The sequence below is a fragment of the Solea solea genome, chromosome 2 (assembly GCF_958295425.1).
Source record: "Solea solea chromosome 2, fSolSol10.1, whole genome shotgun sequence".
In the NCBI taxonomy this organism is placed as follows: domain Eukaryota; kingdom Metazoa; phylum Chordata; class Actinopteri; order Pleuronectiformes; family Soleidae; genus Solea; species Solea solea.
The window spans coordinates 21598397-21615033 of NC_081135.1; the positions used below are offsets into that span (position 1 = coordinate 21598397).

Below are 16637 nucleotides of genomic sequence, written 5' to 3' on the forward strand. Positions count from 1 at the left end.
TCCGTGTTGGTGAAGGCCAGATTTTAAACACATCAACACAGTGAGCTCTTGTGAGCATTATGTGTTTACTTCATTTCTCCACCCATTTCATCTATTTTATTTATTTTTCATGGGTTTTCTTTATAAGCTTTGTACCAGAACAGTCTATCCATGGTTCTCAAACTGTGGTATCACCATAGTGGTACGCAAGCTTCCTCTGGTGGTAATAATTAAAGTCACCTTATCTCTCGCTCCATCTTAATCTAATTTGGCTAGACCAGTGTCTGAAGTATGTGTGATGAAGAGGAGGAGGATGAGAGAGCAAATTAACTTATTGGGAATAAATCTGCGTATAGCTGACTTTGCTCGGCGTAGTTACACCACTGTATTTTAACATCGGCCATAATGGTGTTACTTGAAGAGCTCGATATTTTCTCAGATGGCACTCGGTATAAAAACGTTTGACAACCACTAGTCTAATATATATAGGGTGTTATTTTAAAATCAGCCACACTTAAATGTCAAATGGAGGGTGGAGAAGAGGCTTCATCCTCCCTCCTGTAAAATACAAAATATTCCTCTTCTCCTCTGCGGGTCAAAATTGTCTACCCCTTAAACCCCTCCACCGGTTTTTTATAACTAGCTTCAAAATCACTGCTGTTCATTACCCAGGCAGGGTCAATTCCCCAAACAATGTGTTTGGTGTCACAATAAAAAGGGTGTACTTTATGGTGTGTAGCAGTAAAATGCTATTAAACAGATAAAACACCGGCAACGAGCATCAGGAGGATTATAAAAGGAATTGCCTTGATAAACTCCACATATCTGTGTGATGACACACCAGCAGCACTGTCACTGGGGAGGAGGAGTGGAGGCAAAGACGGCACATGGTCATGGAGTTCACACAGCTTTACAGTGCCACCATCTGGGAGAATAAAAAAAAAAAACAGTCTTCCTTCCCAGCCTGTGTCCGACTCAGGATCAATAAGACAATAGACAACAAATAAATAAATATTTTTATTATTTTCATTCATTCTTTTATTCATTCATCTTCTACCACTTTATCCTCCACATGAGGGTTGCGGGGGACGCCGGTGCCTCTTTAATATTTTTATTATAAATAACATATTTGCATATTCATTCTGGGGTTTGAGACAAGAAAAAAGATGGGGACACTTAAAATACTTAATTTCCGGACAATATTTCCATGATTTAATGCAGTTAAAAGATAGCTCAGTATTTGATTTTGTTTGAAATTTCACATCTGATTGAGGTTGTACTGTAAATACAAAGAAAAATATAAGATCATTTCAGTGTAATGTTATCATGAGTTAACATGTTGAAGGTGTATTTCTATCCCAGTTTTCCCAGTTGTCTGATGTGGTGGAGAATATTATAGCAGGGTTTATCCCATCCTGAGATGTAGAATTTCTGGAATGAGTCCCATGATGGTATGAGTCCCATGTTGCAAGAGTTATCTGGTATCTTCGTTATTCCAGTAATGCGTGGCAGAAAACTTTATCATTCAATTTTAAGTGTGCCCAGCTTTTGGTTTATCTATACATCTTCTACCGCTTTATCCTCCACATGAGGGTCACAGCGGGCACTGGTGTCAATCCCAGCTGACATAGGGTGAAAGGTGTGTTACACCCTGGACAGTTCGCAGTTATGGTTTATCCCATTAATGTGTATTTTTTTATTTTTTTTAGTGGAGAGAAGTGATTCAGTGCCCTAAAAGATGCCCTTGCAACTGTGTTTCCGATGGGTGTCCCAATCAAAAAGGGTGTCGTTATGAAGTTCCTTACTGCCCCTACATGACAGTGTCCCAAAGAGTGTTCTTAAAGGAAATTATATTCAGTGCTGTATATAAAATGGCCATCTCAGTGATATAAAATGATGCTGTGCTGTAAAGGATGTCCCTGTATTGTATACACAGGTGTGTGAGAATGTGTGAAATTATATACTAGTTGTACCTGCCTCCCTGGTGCACAGTAGGTGCCCTTTTAATTTCTGCCCCTGCCCTGTCTGTGCACGCCACTGGTCTGAGGTGAGTAATCCAGAGCAAAAACGCGCCAATAAATGCATTAAATGATGGTCTTTTGCTTCCCTCTAGTGGTGTTTGTGAGAATGGCTTCACATTGGTCACAACGTCAGAAGAATACGTGTTGTTACCATGGTTATTACTAGTAACATTACCAATGATCCCACTACATTGATGTGTTCGAACAACCGGTGAAAATGAGCAATTGATGCCGTTCAGTCTGTTTTTTGTTGCACTAATTTGTCATGTTTTCCGTTGTAAGGTCAAAACTATGTATAAGATTGAATGTAAATGGAGAGTGTCGACACAGACTTCATTTAAATATGATGGTTAAAAAAATAGATGAGTTGAAAAACATCACGGACATTGATATATGAGTAGGGCTTCTCTGTCGTCTCGATTCGCTTCTTCTCGGACTTTTCCGCCCATCTCCGTGTGCACTTCGTCGATTTCCGGTGAGTGTCGCCATCTGCTTTCTCGTCCTTCTCCAATCTCCGTGTTGTTGTTCCCGGTGACGCGGCGGAGGTGTAGCCTGACGCGGGCTCTTACGTGTCGGCCAGAATAAAAGTGGAGCTCCGGAGGACCGGGAGTGACGAAAGGAGCCAGTATCGGTAAGGACGGAGCGGTGTCCGCAGCTCAGAGTCACTGCACGCGGTCGCTGGAAGTGTCGGTCTGGTTGGGTTCGGCTCGAAGAAAACAAAGAGATCATGGCGCCGCGGTGCGTTTGTAGCAGAATGGAGGGAGGGGAGGCTGCGGCTGTTTGGGGAGAAAACGGAGCCAGTGTGTGGATTTGACAGTGAAGCAGCAGAGATAGTTCGCGTGTCACATACTGTAACTACACTACAGCTGCGTTAATACGCTCAACTGTTTAATTCGGCTCCAGTGAGGGAAACGATTTTTGCGCGCAAAATTGCGCCGTTTTCTTCACGGCGCTAAACCACTAGTCGTGATATTTCCCTCAATCTATGCAACTGTACTCTATTTATTTTTGATCATTACTAATATGCAGCTGCTTACATCGCCTCTACAAATCGTTGTTTTTCTTGTTCTACAACATACATTTAGTGTGGACCGAAATCGTAGGCAGCGGGCCGTGGTGTTTGGGCTACACGTAGAAAAAAAATGTACTCGGGCCTGGAGATTTGACTTAACACACATGGTGTTTCAGTTAAAGCCGGGGTGAAGGTTTTAAATGTTCGCTCGCCTTCTTGGATGTGACCGGTCTGTGTGAGTTGAGGGGGCGTTGCCCGGCCATGTGTCTCTGCTGTCACACACACACACACACACACTCATACAGAGACGTCGTCCAAGAGATTTTTGAAAAGCAGAGGGAGAAATGTGTAAAGCCAATCATGCAGCGCAGGGAAGCTACGCACTGTGTGAGATCACTTAACACTTCCGAGATCTCCTCTGTCTCTCTCTCTCTCTCTCTCTCAAATCTGCCACACACCGGATCCCGCCTTTGTAAAACTGCTACATTGTAAAAAAGAAAAATAATAATAATAATAACAACCACTGAAGTTAAACCCTTAAGGTTTACTTCTACTCTAAACTGAAAAATAAGCCATGTTGTCAAACTAATTTTGACTCGAAATAGGACATGACTCTGTGTAATAATGGATGTTTTTCTCCAAAGAACACTTGTGTGAAACCAAGTAATATATTTGTACTTTACTTTGCCGTGTGTATGTGTGTATATATATATATATATATATATATATATGTATATGTGTGTGTGTATATATATATATATATACATATACATATATTAGCAACTTTTACACCACTACATGTGGACTAACTATCTTTCTTTACTACCAAATACAATCAGAAGAAAGAGTTGTTTTGGTCTGTATTTATATAGAGCTTTTCTAATCTTGATGAGCTGCTTTTCACTATAGTTTCGCCATAGACCCATTCACACTGCAATGTGGGGTTAAGTGTCTTGCTCAAGGACACATAGACAAGCAGAGCCAGGAATTTAACCCACAGCCCTCCAGTTGAAAGACAACTTGCCCGACCACTGAGCTACAATGGCTTAATCTTAACTCCTCACTTTTTCAATACTTGTACTTTTACTTCTAAAACTTAAGTACTTTTTATAGCAGAAAGTTACTTTTGATACTTAAAGACATTTACTCAAGTATTATTATTAAAAAGTGACTTCTACCTCAAAGTCGTTTTCCTGTAAAATACTTGTACTTTTACTCAGTAGTAGTATCCCTTTTCGGTATTTTATACAAGAATGTGAAACCCTACAAGCTGGAACATGTGAAACATTTAGCTGCAACGTGAAGCTGCATGTTCCCTCATCCCTCATATGTTGCATTTTACATTTTAAACCCAATGTTTAGTTTGGCCACTGTGGGCTGTTGTAAAAACATAGTGGTTCAAAATGACAGCCAAAAACAACAATTCATTTACAATCACATGATAATGCTCTTGTAAAATATTAAGTATAAGTATAAGTATTTTATTTTCAATTTCTCCTACATGAAAACAATTTTACCAAAACTGTACACAAACATTGCATTGCAATACATTTACAAGAAAGATACTTGAATGTTTAATCATCAGTTTATTAATGTCAGACACAGCTTTCCCATACTGAAATATAAACAATATATAAGGGTTAAAGGTCCAGTGTGTAACTTTTTGGAGCATTTATTGGCAGAATTACTTGTGTAATTGCTTTAAATTTCAAATAATTAAATGGTTGAATTGATTGAATTGGAATGAATTGAATAAAAATAAATACATTCTACTTAATGAACAAGGTGTCACCACAATATTCTGTTTTTATTTTGTAATCTAAGTAACTCAGCCATATGATAATTTATACAGTGTATGTATAGTTCCTCTTGGTCTTGTCTTGGTCTCATTATTGTGGTCCTGATTACAAAACCAGATCTTGGTATTACAGATGCTGTAGCCGTAGCGGCAGCTCCACATTCTTCATCTGTATCAGCTGCTCTTCAAATCTCCATCCTCAGCTTAGCCAATGAAGATGGAGTCAGCAGTGGAGGCTCAGCAGGAGTCTGCCATGTCAGAGGTTGAGAGCCACCAGATCACCTCAGCACAGCTCGCTACTTTGGCACAGGTAACATAGATGGAATATGCTTAATTCAATATTATTATTATATATTATATATAACACTTGTTTTCAGTTCCTGTGACTGTAAGTTTAATGCTGTGCTTTATATCACTAACAGTATTGGCATGTTACTTTTTCCATTCCAGGTAACCATGGCAACAGGTCACACCTCAGCAACAGGTCCCACGGTCACATTGGTCCAACTTCCTAATGGACAGACAGTTCAGGTCCATGGTGTCATCCAGGCTGCACAACCTTCTGTCATCCAGTCCCCGCAGATCCAGACTGTACAGGTAAAACACACATGTACACACGCACACACACAAGCTCAAACACAGACCTGTAAGCAACTAAAGTTAGAACGTACTGTATGTTTCATTTATTTGTGTCTGGTTTGTTGCTTTGTTCCAGATCTCTACCATAGCAGAAAGTGAGGATTCACAGGAGTCAGTAGAGAGCGTGACTGACTCACAGAAACGCAGAGAGATTCTCTCACGACGCCCTTCATACAGGTAACCTGCTAGGAAAAAGCCTAATTCGTGTTTTATTTAGTTAGGGCATGTGAGCAGAGCTGGAATGAGACTTTAGGATTGACTGAAGAAGTGTTGCATGAACCACCTGCTTTGTTTCAGCAGATATCATTATATATTTTTCCAATTCAGCTCTTCATTTTCTATAACTAGACATCCCACTTACTCTGCCTACTGTTTTTTGTGAGTAACTCCCATGGTTCTTTTTTGTCACAGGAAAATCCTGAACGACCTTTCATCCGATGTGTCGGCGGTTCCACGTATCGAGGAGGAAAAGGCGGAGGAGGAGGTGTCTGCCACGCATGCAATTACCACAGTGACTGTCCCCACACCCATCTACCAGACCAGCAGCGGCCAATATAGTAGGTGATAGTGGGCTCTGTGGAATTGTTATAAAATCTAGTTAAATCAGTATATAACAGTACAATTTGAAGCCAAAGAATTTTATATTTTTGTAAGAGTTAGTCAAGAAAGTCAATGTAGGGTTTTTTTTTTTACGTTCTGCATGTTGCATGGAAAAAATTACTCAATCAGTACTACTTTGTTCACAGTTTGTTTCCAGTCAAGTTACTTGTTACTATGACATCAGCTGAATATAACACATTTCTGTCCCTCCTTCCAAATCACACAGTTGCAATTACACAGGGTGGCGCCATTCAGCTGGCTAATAACGGCACAGATGGGGTCCAGGGCCTTCAAACTCTGACCATGACTAATGCAGCAGCTGCCCAGCAAGGAGCTACAATCCTTCAGTATGCACAGACCAGTGATGGCCAACAGATACTGGTTCCCAGTAACCAGGTGGTCGTCCAAGGTGAGAATGAGCATCTAGTGATTAATATACCCGGTTTAGTTAATATTCTTTGTTGTATAAAGAGAATCTTGTTTTTAGCAGCACATACTAAATAAGTGAGCAAATGAAACACTCATGTAAAAAATGTAACATACACTTTCTACCATCGGCACCCTTAAGCTGCCTCTGGTGAGGTCCAGGCATATCAGATTCGGGCAGCCCCTACTAGCACCATCTCCCCTGGTGTGGTCATGGCCTCTACCCCTGTCCAGGGAGCCCCAGAAGAGGTCACACGCAAACGGGAGGTCCGCCTCATGAAGAACAGGTATGAACAGAAAGTCGATCGTTGAATATCGGTCAGTAATTTGATTTCTCTGGTCATCCTCAGCAGGTTTCACCTGAAACATTGACCCGAATCATTTTTCAGACAACAAACCAGAAGCCTGGTCTTACACCCTCTGAATATTTCAGTAGGAATGTCTGTACGACTTCTTATTAATGCGTTTATCCAATCAGCCAATGACATGGCAGCACTGGAATTCATAAGATCCTGCAGATAAAGAGCAGGAGCCTCAGTTAATGTTCATATCAAACAGCAGAATCAGTTCAACAATAGTGAATATGAATATGAATCTGGATTTCTGCTGAGGCATGAAGAGGGCAGGGTCAGAATTTGGCATCAACAGTGCAAATCCATGGACTCAGCTTACCATAAGTCAGCAGTCCAGATTGCTGCTGTGAATGCCACAGCATGTCTGACTGTTGTTACTAACCATGTTCACCCTTCTAGATTCCAGTTTACCATTTTCAAACGGCTGGTTCCGTGAACATGAAAAGTAATTCTAATAATCTTCAGTGCCCTTTAAAGAAAAGTTTCTGCCATCTCGTTTGTTTGTTTTTAATGAGTGGAAGGAGGAAGTACCCAGTGTCAATATGGTGTTCCTAATGAAGTCCATGATGAGTGTGGGTCTATCCAATGAAGCAGACAAAGAAGCCCATTTATAAAAAAAAAAAAAAATGAATTAATAGCGTTTCCAAATAGTTTTATTAATCATTACAATCATGTGTTGTTGCCACGAGTGGTAATAGAGTTGTAACCAACGATAAAATGGAAAAAAATACTCCCAAATCACTCCAAACCCATAAAAACAGAACAATCAAAACCCAAAATGTCTTGTCCTTCCTACAGAGAGGCAGCTCGAGAATGTCGCAGGAAGAAGAAGGAGTATGTTAAGTGTCTGGAAAACCGAGTGGCCGTCCTGGAGAACCAAAACAAGACTCTAATCGAAGAACTTAAAGCCCTTAAAGATCTTTACTGCCACAAATCTGAGTAGTTTTTTAGTTCCTTTCAAATACTTTGACTGTTTGATTCTTCCCGTCAGACCTCCCAGTTGACACATGACTGGCTCTTTTTGGCACAGTTACCCTAACTAAGTTCTATTCTGCATTTTCAGCATAATCAAAGTAAAACAACATATTTGCTGTATAAACCGAAAGCGCCCATGAATGATAGATGATGCCAAAGTGCTGACTGACACATTATAAGCAGTAGTTAGAGCCCTGTGCGAACATCATTGACAACAAGGTAGAATCAGCTGCCTTATCAGCGAGGCTGCATCTTATTGTCATAGTTTGGTTAAAACCAATATATCTTAGCATAAAATTGAATTCATCATGGTCTCTGTAGAGATGCTTCACTGAGCAGAGAGTGGTTCCGTTCAGCAGAGCATCAGCCAAACAACCTCACTCACAGCACTGCACAGACTTGCGTAATGTGCCTGCCATAATAGTTGTGTCCACATCTCCACCATCGCAGTTGCACTTCAAACTTTCTTAAAACCCTGACGTTCCTGTGCTGCACATTGGGCTGGTACTGCACTGTGTAGCTCTGCATTATTGTTTTCAGGTTAGGTACCACATAGAAAAGCAATGTTTAAAGCATTCTCAAAAAGTGCTTGTCCAAAAATCTTCCACAGTCAACACCGTACCTCATTGGGTCTGCAGCCATACACACGTTTGATGTTGATGAATGGCTGTTGAGAAGAAAAGAAAGGAAAATAGAAATAACAGATACCTTATTATTTCATTTTTTCCTCATTGAACACCAGTAGAGCATTTGTGTTTACTTATGTACGTAAGCAATAATGCCCCATAGCTGTGTTTGAAGCATCACCATTGCTATTATTATGGTTGCTGGAGGTTTCCTTTACCTTGCAACTGTTTTGGAGGGTGATTGTGCAGAAATCTGTGTAAATATTACATTCACTGTGGTGAGTTCAGTTTTTAACAGTATACTGGCTACAACTATGACGGTAAGATGCAACTTTTAAACAGAATTGTAAAGATGATGATTTGCCATAACAATATCAACATCTTTGTAGTTGTGTGTTTGGTGTGTTCAGGCCATACGTAATCCTTAAATGGTTAAAAAATTAAATATTTAACGTCCTGTTACAGTGTAGCCACTTGTACTGAGGACTCGACAACTAATTTGACACAAACTAGTATTTTTGTTTTCTTTTATGAAGATGCTTCAAACTGCCAAACGTGATGGAAGTAGATGACTGCAGACGGTGGGTTGCCGCAGTGTTTATGTTAAAAAGAAAGACGCATATTGTGACATCCCACTTTTAGTTTCAGTCCTTGTTTTTCCTACTTCTCCGTAACAGACAGTTGTCAGATCTATTATTCAAATACGTTTATGAGCAAGTTAAAGCACAGCTTTTTTTATAACCTGGAGACCATTTGGTAGCTTTGGCCGACATTCCTGCCACTTTCGGTAAGTTAATTGCTCAGTAGTGCAGCAGCTCTGGGGGCCATTTTATCTCAGTAAAAATATTTGCAAGTAAAGAAAATCTGAATGCTGATTATTTCCAAATGTAGTTTCCAGAAAAAGGGAACCTTTGCAGAAGTACGACCTAATTTACTTAGATTGGCTGTGTATTGTGTCTACAAGTTTTGCAGCATCTATTAATTGGAGGTGAAAAAGTGTCAGATTAAGGAGCCATATTTTGAATATGTAGCAGATCTGATTCTTTGCTAAATCTGCAGAAGATGTAGGCGACAAATTCAACACTAACAATCGATGAAAATGTGCTTTCTGTTGAAAAGAGATCACTTCGTGGGCCTGGGTGTGTTTTTTGAGAAGATCTGTGTATGTATTTGTCTGTAAATTCTTTTTATATTACTGTACATAGTCTCTACAGCATGTGTAGGCCTTGTGTATTTCTGTTTATTTGATATGGAGAAAAAAAAAAGTTCTTATGGCTTGCAAGAAACAACTTTGCATATTTGTAAGATACATCACTGTATAATAGAAGATCATGTATATGTGTATGCAATCCACCAGGCCTATCACCATTATGGCAGCTAAGTGTAATGAAAAAGGCCTTTGGGGTACATATATTATTTTGGAGTGTTCTATGTCGTTTAGGATCGTCAGTGTTTGTAAAGAAATGTGAGTTGAGGTCCATCGGTATTTTATTTTATTTCGGTTGAAACCTGCACAGAAAACGATCTAGCAGCTTCACTCAACTCGGCCACACATCATGTTTTTAACCTAAAAATGTTTTTTTAATTTTATAGACCTCAACAGAAGTGGCTCCAACTGTAAATGTCTACTGTGTATCTGCCAACTTGTCAGATGAAAGCACACATTTCTTGCCACTGGAGCCTTTTCTTATGTTTATTTTTATTGTGAATTGCTGACATTTATTTTACTACAAAGTTGCATTACTATTTTTTATTATTAGTAGTATTTTTTATGAGATCGGTTCCAGTGGCAAGATACTTGTCACTTAACTCATTAACAGCCAATGAGTTTTAATCCTGAACTTAGAGATTGGTCCCCTCTCTGCTGTTTCTCATTTTCCTCCAGCTCACTGTTGATATTTGAATCCCCAGGAATTGGAGTCATGTACTACAAACTATTACTGAAAATTATTTAGTAGGTGCATTACACAACAATAACTATACACTTGGGTGTTGAGTTTCAGAATGTCAGTTGTAAGCTGAAAGGAAATTTGGTAACAGTGTACCAGTGTAGTTTTTTCATGTATTTTTGTTTCTTTTATATGTTTTCATCAGTTCATAGTAGCTCTCTACTTTTATTTTTTCAGTCGAGGCATTTTGATATTGTACAGTACAGTGTGTACCTGTATAGAGGATTAAAGAGTTATTGGCTAAAGAATTCACTCAGCACCTAATTCAGAATGGATAATCTCTTGATGAGCATTTACATGCCATGTGTGATTTACACTCCAACTATCACAGGGTGATTTAGATTTCTCTGTGCAAAGACGATACAAATGCAGAAATTATTATTTAGTAATGCATTTCGCTGGATGAAATGAAGTCTGACAGACCCAACCCTGATTGTGGAACCTCTTTTTGTGGTGGGGAAGTAGCAACTTTGACACATGTGCCATTACAATAGATAAATTACTGAGATCAATAATTTTTTCAAGTTCATTGTAGTAAAAAAAAAAAAAAATTCACACATCAAGTGCTGGTGCTAAAACTTTTTTTGTTGTTGATTTGATATAGTGAGCTCAACTTTGTGATGTGATTACACCGTATCTTTCAGTCACGGAGCAACAGTGTTTCCATTTCTGTGCCTGAGTAGTTAATGCCCACAAGTCTAAAATGTGCATGAAAAAGGTTGTTACCCTTGTGTGTATAAGTATATATAGAGAGAGGGAGAATTTCTAGAACAGTAATGATGATGTTTTTTCTAACTTTTAATGTGATCGGTTTATACTGTATATTGCCACTTTTACAAGGTATCGAATTTAAAATTCCAAATTCCATGTATTGTATAGTATCTTGCAGAGACGAGATCATCCAATAATCCATTCTATACTGTTGGTTTTAACATTGTTGCATTATAAAACTATACCAGCCCATTAATTGAAAGTGCTGTTCCTATGACGTTGCATCACTCTTTTGTAAACACTTATTATATTGCAATAAACTGCTCTTGGAGATATCAACTGTATGTATGTCATTAATTGTGTCTGTACTTTCGAGCTTTGGTAAAGTGTTGCTGTGTTTTTAAAGAGGGTTTTGATGTTCAGACTAGAAAAGCAGAAAGAAAATCTCACAGTTTAAGTTCATTTAGGCCACTGAAATCCATGTACCTTTTTTACCAAACATTCCAGTCCCTACCTTAAGTAGACCATCAGACAGGTGGAAGAGGGTCTATGGCAGAGCTATTCAATTACAAACTCAGTTAGGCCACATTTTCAAACTGAATTGGAAATTTAAAACCGGTGCAAATGCATGAAAGGCCTTCAAAGAATTGCATAAAAATAATAAAAGAACTGTACATGAACAGAATCTGAGCTAGTAGTAATGTTTTTCACTTTGCAATATTAAATATTGTCTCCATTCTGTCCTTTGTACACCTCAAAGTGCATATTAGCAACAGCATTCATTTCTCTGAATTAATATAAATATTTGTCACATAAGAATCACATATGGTCAGTCCTACTGTAGGTATAGGAGTAATTGAGGGACAGTGAAGTGTTTGTCTAATTTTTCTCATTGTTTCTGGTGGGACCACTGGCTGGGTTGCTGAGTTGCTTTTGGGCCACATGTGGCACACGGGCCACCATTTAAACAGGCTGGGTCTATGACATTTGTGCTATGACTTTTCTAAGCACTCCAAAAGGATCATGGCAATGGAAATCCACAACAAAGGTTAAGTTGACATATAGCAATGTAAAAGACCCAGCATTTCCAACTGATAATGATAGGGGAGGGGTCATAACCCAGACCTGTTTGGACCCACAGTGTGTCATCATACATGCACACAAACATACAGTATACATATATGCAATTTCCGGCAGGCTGTACACTAAGAGGTAAAATGCTGCACTCCACAGTTCTAAGTTCCAAATCGTGTCATCAGAACAGTCCTTCCACATGGAATGTTCTGGGCTAGAGGGATGACGGCAAAGTCAAAATTTCGGAAGATGAAAGGATGACATCATCCATATGACGGCTACTACCTCGTCATATGGAGTTCCAATGCATCATCATGGATGGATGCAACTTGCTGCCGTTATACCCCATAGAAGAAGAACAAGAAGCAAAAGAAAGGGAGAGAGGAGTAGAGCTTTTGAACCAGGGCGACAGCCTTGGAGCATCAGAAAAGAAGACAAACACTGAGAGAAGAAGGAAAGGAACGAGAAGAGGGCATTCTATATTATCTGTCAAGATTCTAAGGGTCAGCCCTACCACTTTAAAACAGTAGGTACCCATAGTTTTTTTTTGTGTGTTGCTATTCACAGTGTATTAAAATGGATCTATATAGTGTCTGAAAGGATTATTGGCCCAGATATGGCTGCTGACAGCAGCTGAGCACATGCCACATTATGACATGGGCATGCATGGTAAGTTGTGACTTGTGTTTGGAGTACCTATGGGAAAAAGAAATTGCATTTCATTGGAGATGAAATTCCATACAAAGACAACCCATGTACAGATGAAATGATGTGCACAATCAGCAGGCTAGTTCAATGTTTCAGGTATCCATGACAGGACACAACTCAACAACAGGTCCCACAGTCATGCTGGTCCAACTTCCCAATGGACAGACAGTTCAGGTCCGCAGTGTCATCCAGGCTCCACATCCTTCTGTCATCCAGACTCCACATCCTTCTGTCATCCAGACTCCACATCCTTCTGTCATCCAGACTCCACATCCTTCTGTCATCCAGTCCTCTCGGGTCCAGGATGTACAGGTAAAACACAAATGGACACACGAAAAGATGTAGGAGCATCTAATGTTAGAAATGTAGTTTGATTCATTTGTGTTTGGTTTGTTTGTTCCAGATCTCCAACATAGCAGAACGTGAGGATTCTCAGAAGTCAGTAGACAGTGTGACTGTGTCTCAAAAAAGCAGAGAGATTCTGTCACAACAAACTTCAAACAGGTAACTTGCTTCAACAATTGACATGTCGTGTTTTATATTTCCCCCAACTTGCTTGCAGGCCAGTCAACGGCATGTGAGCAGAGGGGAAGCGAGCTTATAAGGACTGCCACTTTATCTCTTGCTCTGCCTCGCTCCAGTTTCACTCACACCATGTGTCTGAAGCATGTCTGAGGGAGAGGAGAATGAGGGACCATCTGGAAGAAAAAGCCGCCAATGTTCAAACTGATAAACCAATATTTTACTGTGATGCATTTACATTTGCGATGCCCAGTTTACATGCTTCAGCTGCCAATCCAAGACACGCTTTGTTCAAACTCTTTTGCCCAATCGTTTTTAGGGCCTGAGCACTAAGCATCAAGAAGGCCCTGCTGTTATTCCTCCGTTTTTGCGTCTCCTTTTTAAAGAAACACATGGTGTGTAGATTTCGCATAGAGACCAATTGCTGCCTCAAACATGTACATTCAGTTTAAATAGGACAAACCCTACCTAGTTTAAAACGGCTATTATGTATTAGGACTCAGTTCAGGACATCCCACTTACCCCACCCACTAGTTTTTGTGAGTAACTCCTATGTTTGTTTGTTTAAACAGGAAAATCCTGAATGGCCTTTCATCCGTGCTGGATGTTCCTTGTATCAAGGGGGGGAAGGTGGAGGAGGATTTGTTTGCTGTGTCTGCCACACCCACAATTATCACGGATACTCCCCACATCCCCACATCCATCTACCACATCAGCAGTGGTCAATATAGTAGGTGATATATTTACCCATAAAGTTGTCATTAATAGCAATAACAGGCATATTATGCAATGTGACAACACAACCACAATATTTGTCATCAAACAACGTTACAATGTGGAGCATTTTAAAGCCAAAAGAACTTCCTTCCCTCCTTCAAGAAATATACAGCAAAAAGAAAACATAGGAAATGTTTTTCCCATTTTTTTCTGGCATTTTGATCAACCTATTTATTTACCACTTGTCTGAGGAGTATTTATATTGGCAACAGATCACATGAGTAACTGTAGCTGTTCCATCATCAAAATATGACTTGATACATCATGTCTTAACAAAGTATTAAAGTAGACAAATACCTCCTGACGTGTTTCATTAAAAAAGTTGGAAAAACAAATTATTTCTTATCTGCTTTGTGCTGCTATTGTTTCCTACATAGCAAAAGTTAGATGTTATACTATAATATTAGCTGAATTTAACACATTTCTGTCCCTCTCTCCAAATCACACAGTTGCAATTACACAATGTGGGGCCATTCAACTGGCTAATAACATCACAGATGGGGCCCAGGGCCTTCAAACTCTGGCCTTGACTAACGCAGCAGCAGCTGCCCAGCCTGGAGCCACGATCCTCCAGTATGCACAGACCAGTGATGGCCAACAGATACAGGTTCCCAGTAACCAGGTGGTTGTCCAAGGTGAGAATGAGAATCTCACTCACTCATTTTCTCCCGATTTATCCTCGACATGAGGGTCACAGGGTTTGCTGTGCCAATCTCAGCTGGCATGACACAACCGTCAACTCTCACACTCACACCTGCGGTCAATTTAGAGTGTCCAATTTGAGAATAAGAATCTGAATCTAAATTTTACTTTCAATTCATTCAAATTTTAACATCCACTTTCTACCTTTTGTACCCGCCAGCTTTCTCCAGTGAGTTCCCCACCTACAGTGCCACAGACAATCTCTCCTGCAAACGGGAGGTCCGCCTCATGAAGAACAGGTACTGTATATGTGTGTGTGTATTTGTTTCAGTAAATTCACAGCATCCTCAGCTGCTAAATAGTGACCAAAGTACAATATCACAATGCTAAAGCCTTTTATTGCACTTACTGATTATTTTGCTGCTTATTAATGCAATTATTCAGTCAGTGTCAGCACTGTAATGCACAAGATCCTGCAGACAGAGGAAAGAAGTTCAGCTGTGGCATGAAGATGGTAGTGTCAGAATAGTGCTCCATGTCGCAAAGAAACAAAATGTTCGAAACTGGTTCTGATTACTTGTTATATAAGTATGATGTTCTTAATGAGTTGTTCCTAATCCTTGATGTATGTAGGTCTATTCAGCAAAACAAAGAACAAATAATTAGTAATAGAGTAGTCGTCATAGAATTGAAACCAAAAACAAAACAAACAATACAAATACAATTTAATTGTATCCTGTCCTTCCTACAGAGAGGCAGCCCGTGAATGTCGCAGGAAGAAGAAGGAGTATGTTGAGTGTCTGGATAACCGAATGGCCATCCTGGAGAACCAAAACAAGACTCTAATTGAAGAACTTAAAGCCCTTAAAGACCTTTACTGCCACAAATCTGAGTAATTAGTAGCATTTTAGTTCCTTTCAAATACTTTAACTGTTTGATTCTTCCTGTCAGACCGTGTAGTTGACACATGGCTGCCCCTCTTTTTGTCATAGTTGTCCTCATTTAGTTCTGCTTATAAAACATAAACATCTTCAGTGGCCTGCCAGTGAGTGTAATCAATTTGAAGGAAAACTTAATACAACTAAATGTGTACAGAAGAAATTCAGTGAGAAAGTCCTAGATGTTTACAAAACAGTAGTTAGATGCCTGTGCAACATCATTAAAAGGGTAGAATCAGCTGCTGACAACTGTTGGAAATGTCATTTCAAACTGCTTTTTCCAGGATACTACATCTTATTATTATAGCTGAGTTAAAAACCATTTATCTTGGAATATGATTGAATTCATCAAGGTCATTGTTAAGGATGCATCCCTTTTATTTAATGTGTCTGTCAGCTTTGTTTATACAGCTTTGAGCAATTTGAGCAAAGATGTACCATACCATCACAGGAAAACTCAAGTACACAACCCAGATTTCCTCTTGAGTGCAGTACTTGTGTATTTCCTGCCACTAAATGTTGCAGCGTCATAAAATTTATATTTTCAGAAAAATCCTGTAAAAACCCCAACCAGGTAAAGTGTAAACTGTTGAAGACACCAACCAATATTTGAATTGTAACAGATGAATCAATATTATTGGATAATTAATCGGATAAATAATGGGGCGTTACATCCACCCCATCTCTCATTTTGCATGAATGAGGAGGGACGCATTGATTCACTGTCAAAAAAGGGTGTGGGTCGGGGGTGATACAAAAATAGCAGCGTTGTAAATACATTTAGCAGATTTAAATCGCATCTAATAGACAGCTTCTTCAACCAATGACGTGCTATTACAGGTCGTGGTTTAGATTTTTTCAGCCAATAGGATTGAAGTGAATTTCTA

The 16637-nt window shown here is 39.5% G+C and overlaps 2 protein-coding genes across 5 annotated transcripts; both read left to right on the forward strand.

The window, feature by feature from the left end:
* The first annotated feature begins 2473 nt into the window (after positions 1-2473).
* LOC131452935 (cyclic AMP-responsive element-binding protein 1-like) lies at positions 2474-11433 on the forward strand. 4 transcript variants are annotated; one of them, XM_058622430.1, is made up of 8 exons: positions 2474-2631; positions 5014-5120; positions 5261-5407; positions 5526-5626; positions 5861-6006; positions 6276-6458; positions 6618-6762; positions 7627-11433. In XM_058622430.1, exons 2-8 carry the CDS (start codon positions 5022-5024, stop codon positions 7769-7771), a joined length of 966 nt encoding a protein of 321 aa, XP_058478413.1. In that variant the 5' UTR covers positions 2474-2631; positions 5014-5021; the 3' UTR covers positions 7772-11433. The 4 variants fall into 4 exon arrangements, with proteins under 4 accessions (XP_058478413.1, XP_058478412.1, XP_058478414.1 ...); XM_058622429.1 differs by having other exon boundaries at positions 2475-2631; positions 4944-5120; XM_058622431.1 differs by lacking the exon at positions 2474-2631 and adding an exon at positions 2649-2738 and having other exon boundaries at positions 4944-5120.
* Positions 11434-12814: 1381 nt separating this feature from the next.
* LOC131455444 (cyclic AMP-responsive element-binding protein 1-like) lies at positions 12815-15741 on the forward strand. The gene is made up of 7 exons (XM_058623072.1): positions 12815-12832; positions 12947-13126; positions 13233-13375; positions 13966-14123; positions 14620-14805; positions 15033-15111; positions 15564-15741. Exons 1-7 carry the CDS (start codon positions 12815-12817, stop codon positions 15706-15708), a joined length of 909 nt encoding a protein of 302 aa, XP_058479055.1. The 3' UTR covers positions 15709-15741.
* Positions 15742-16637: the final 896 nt, after the last annotated feature.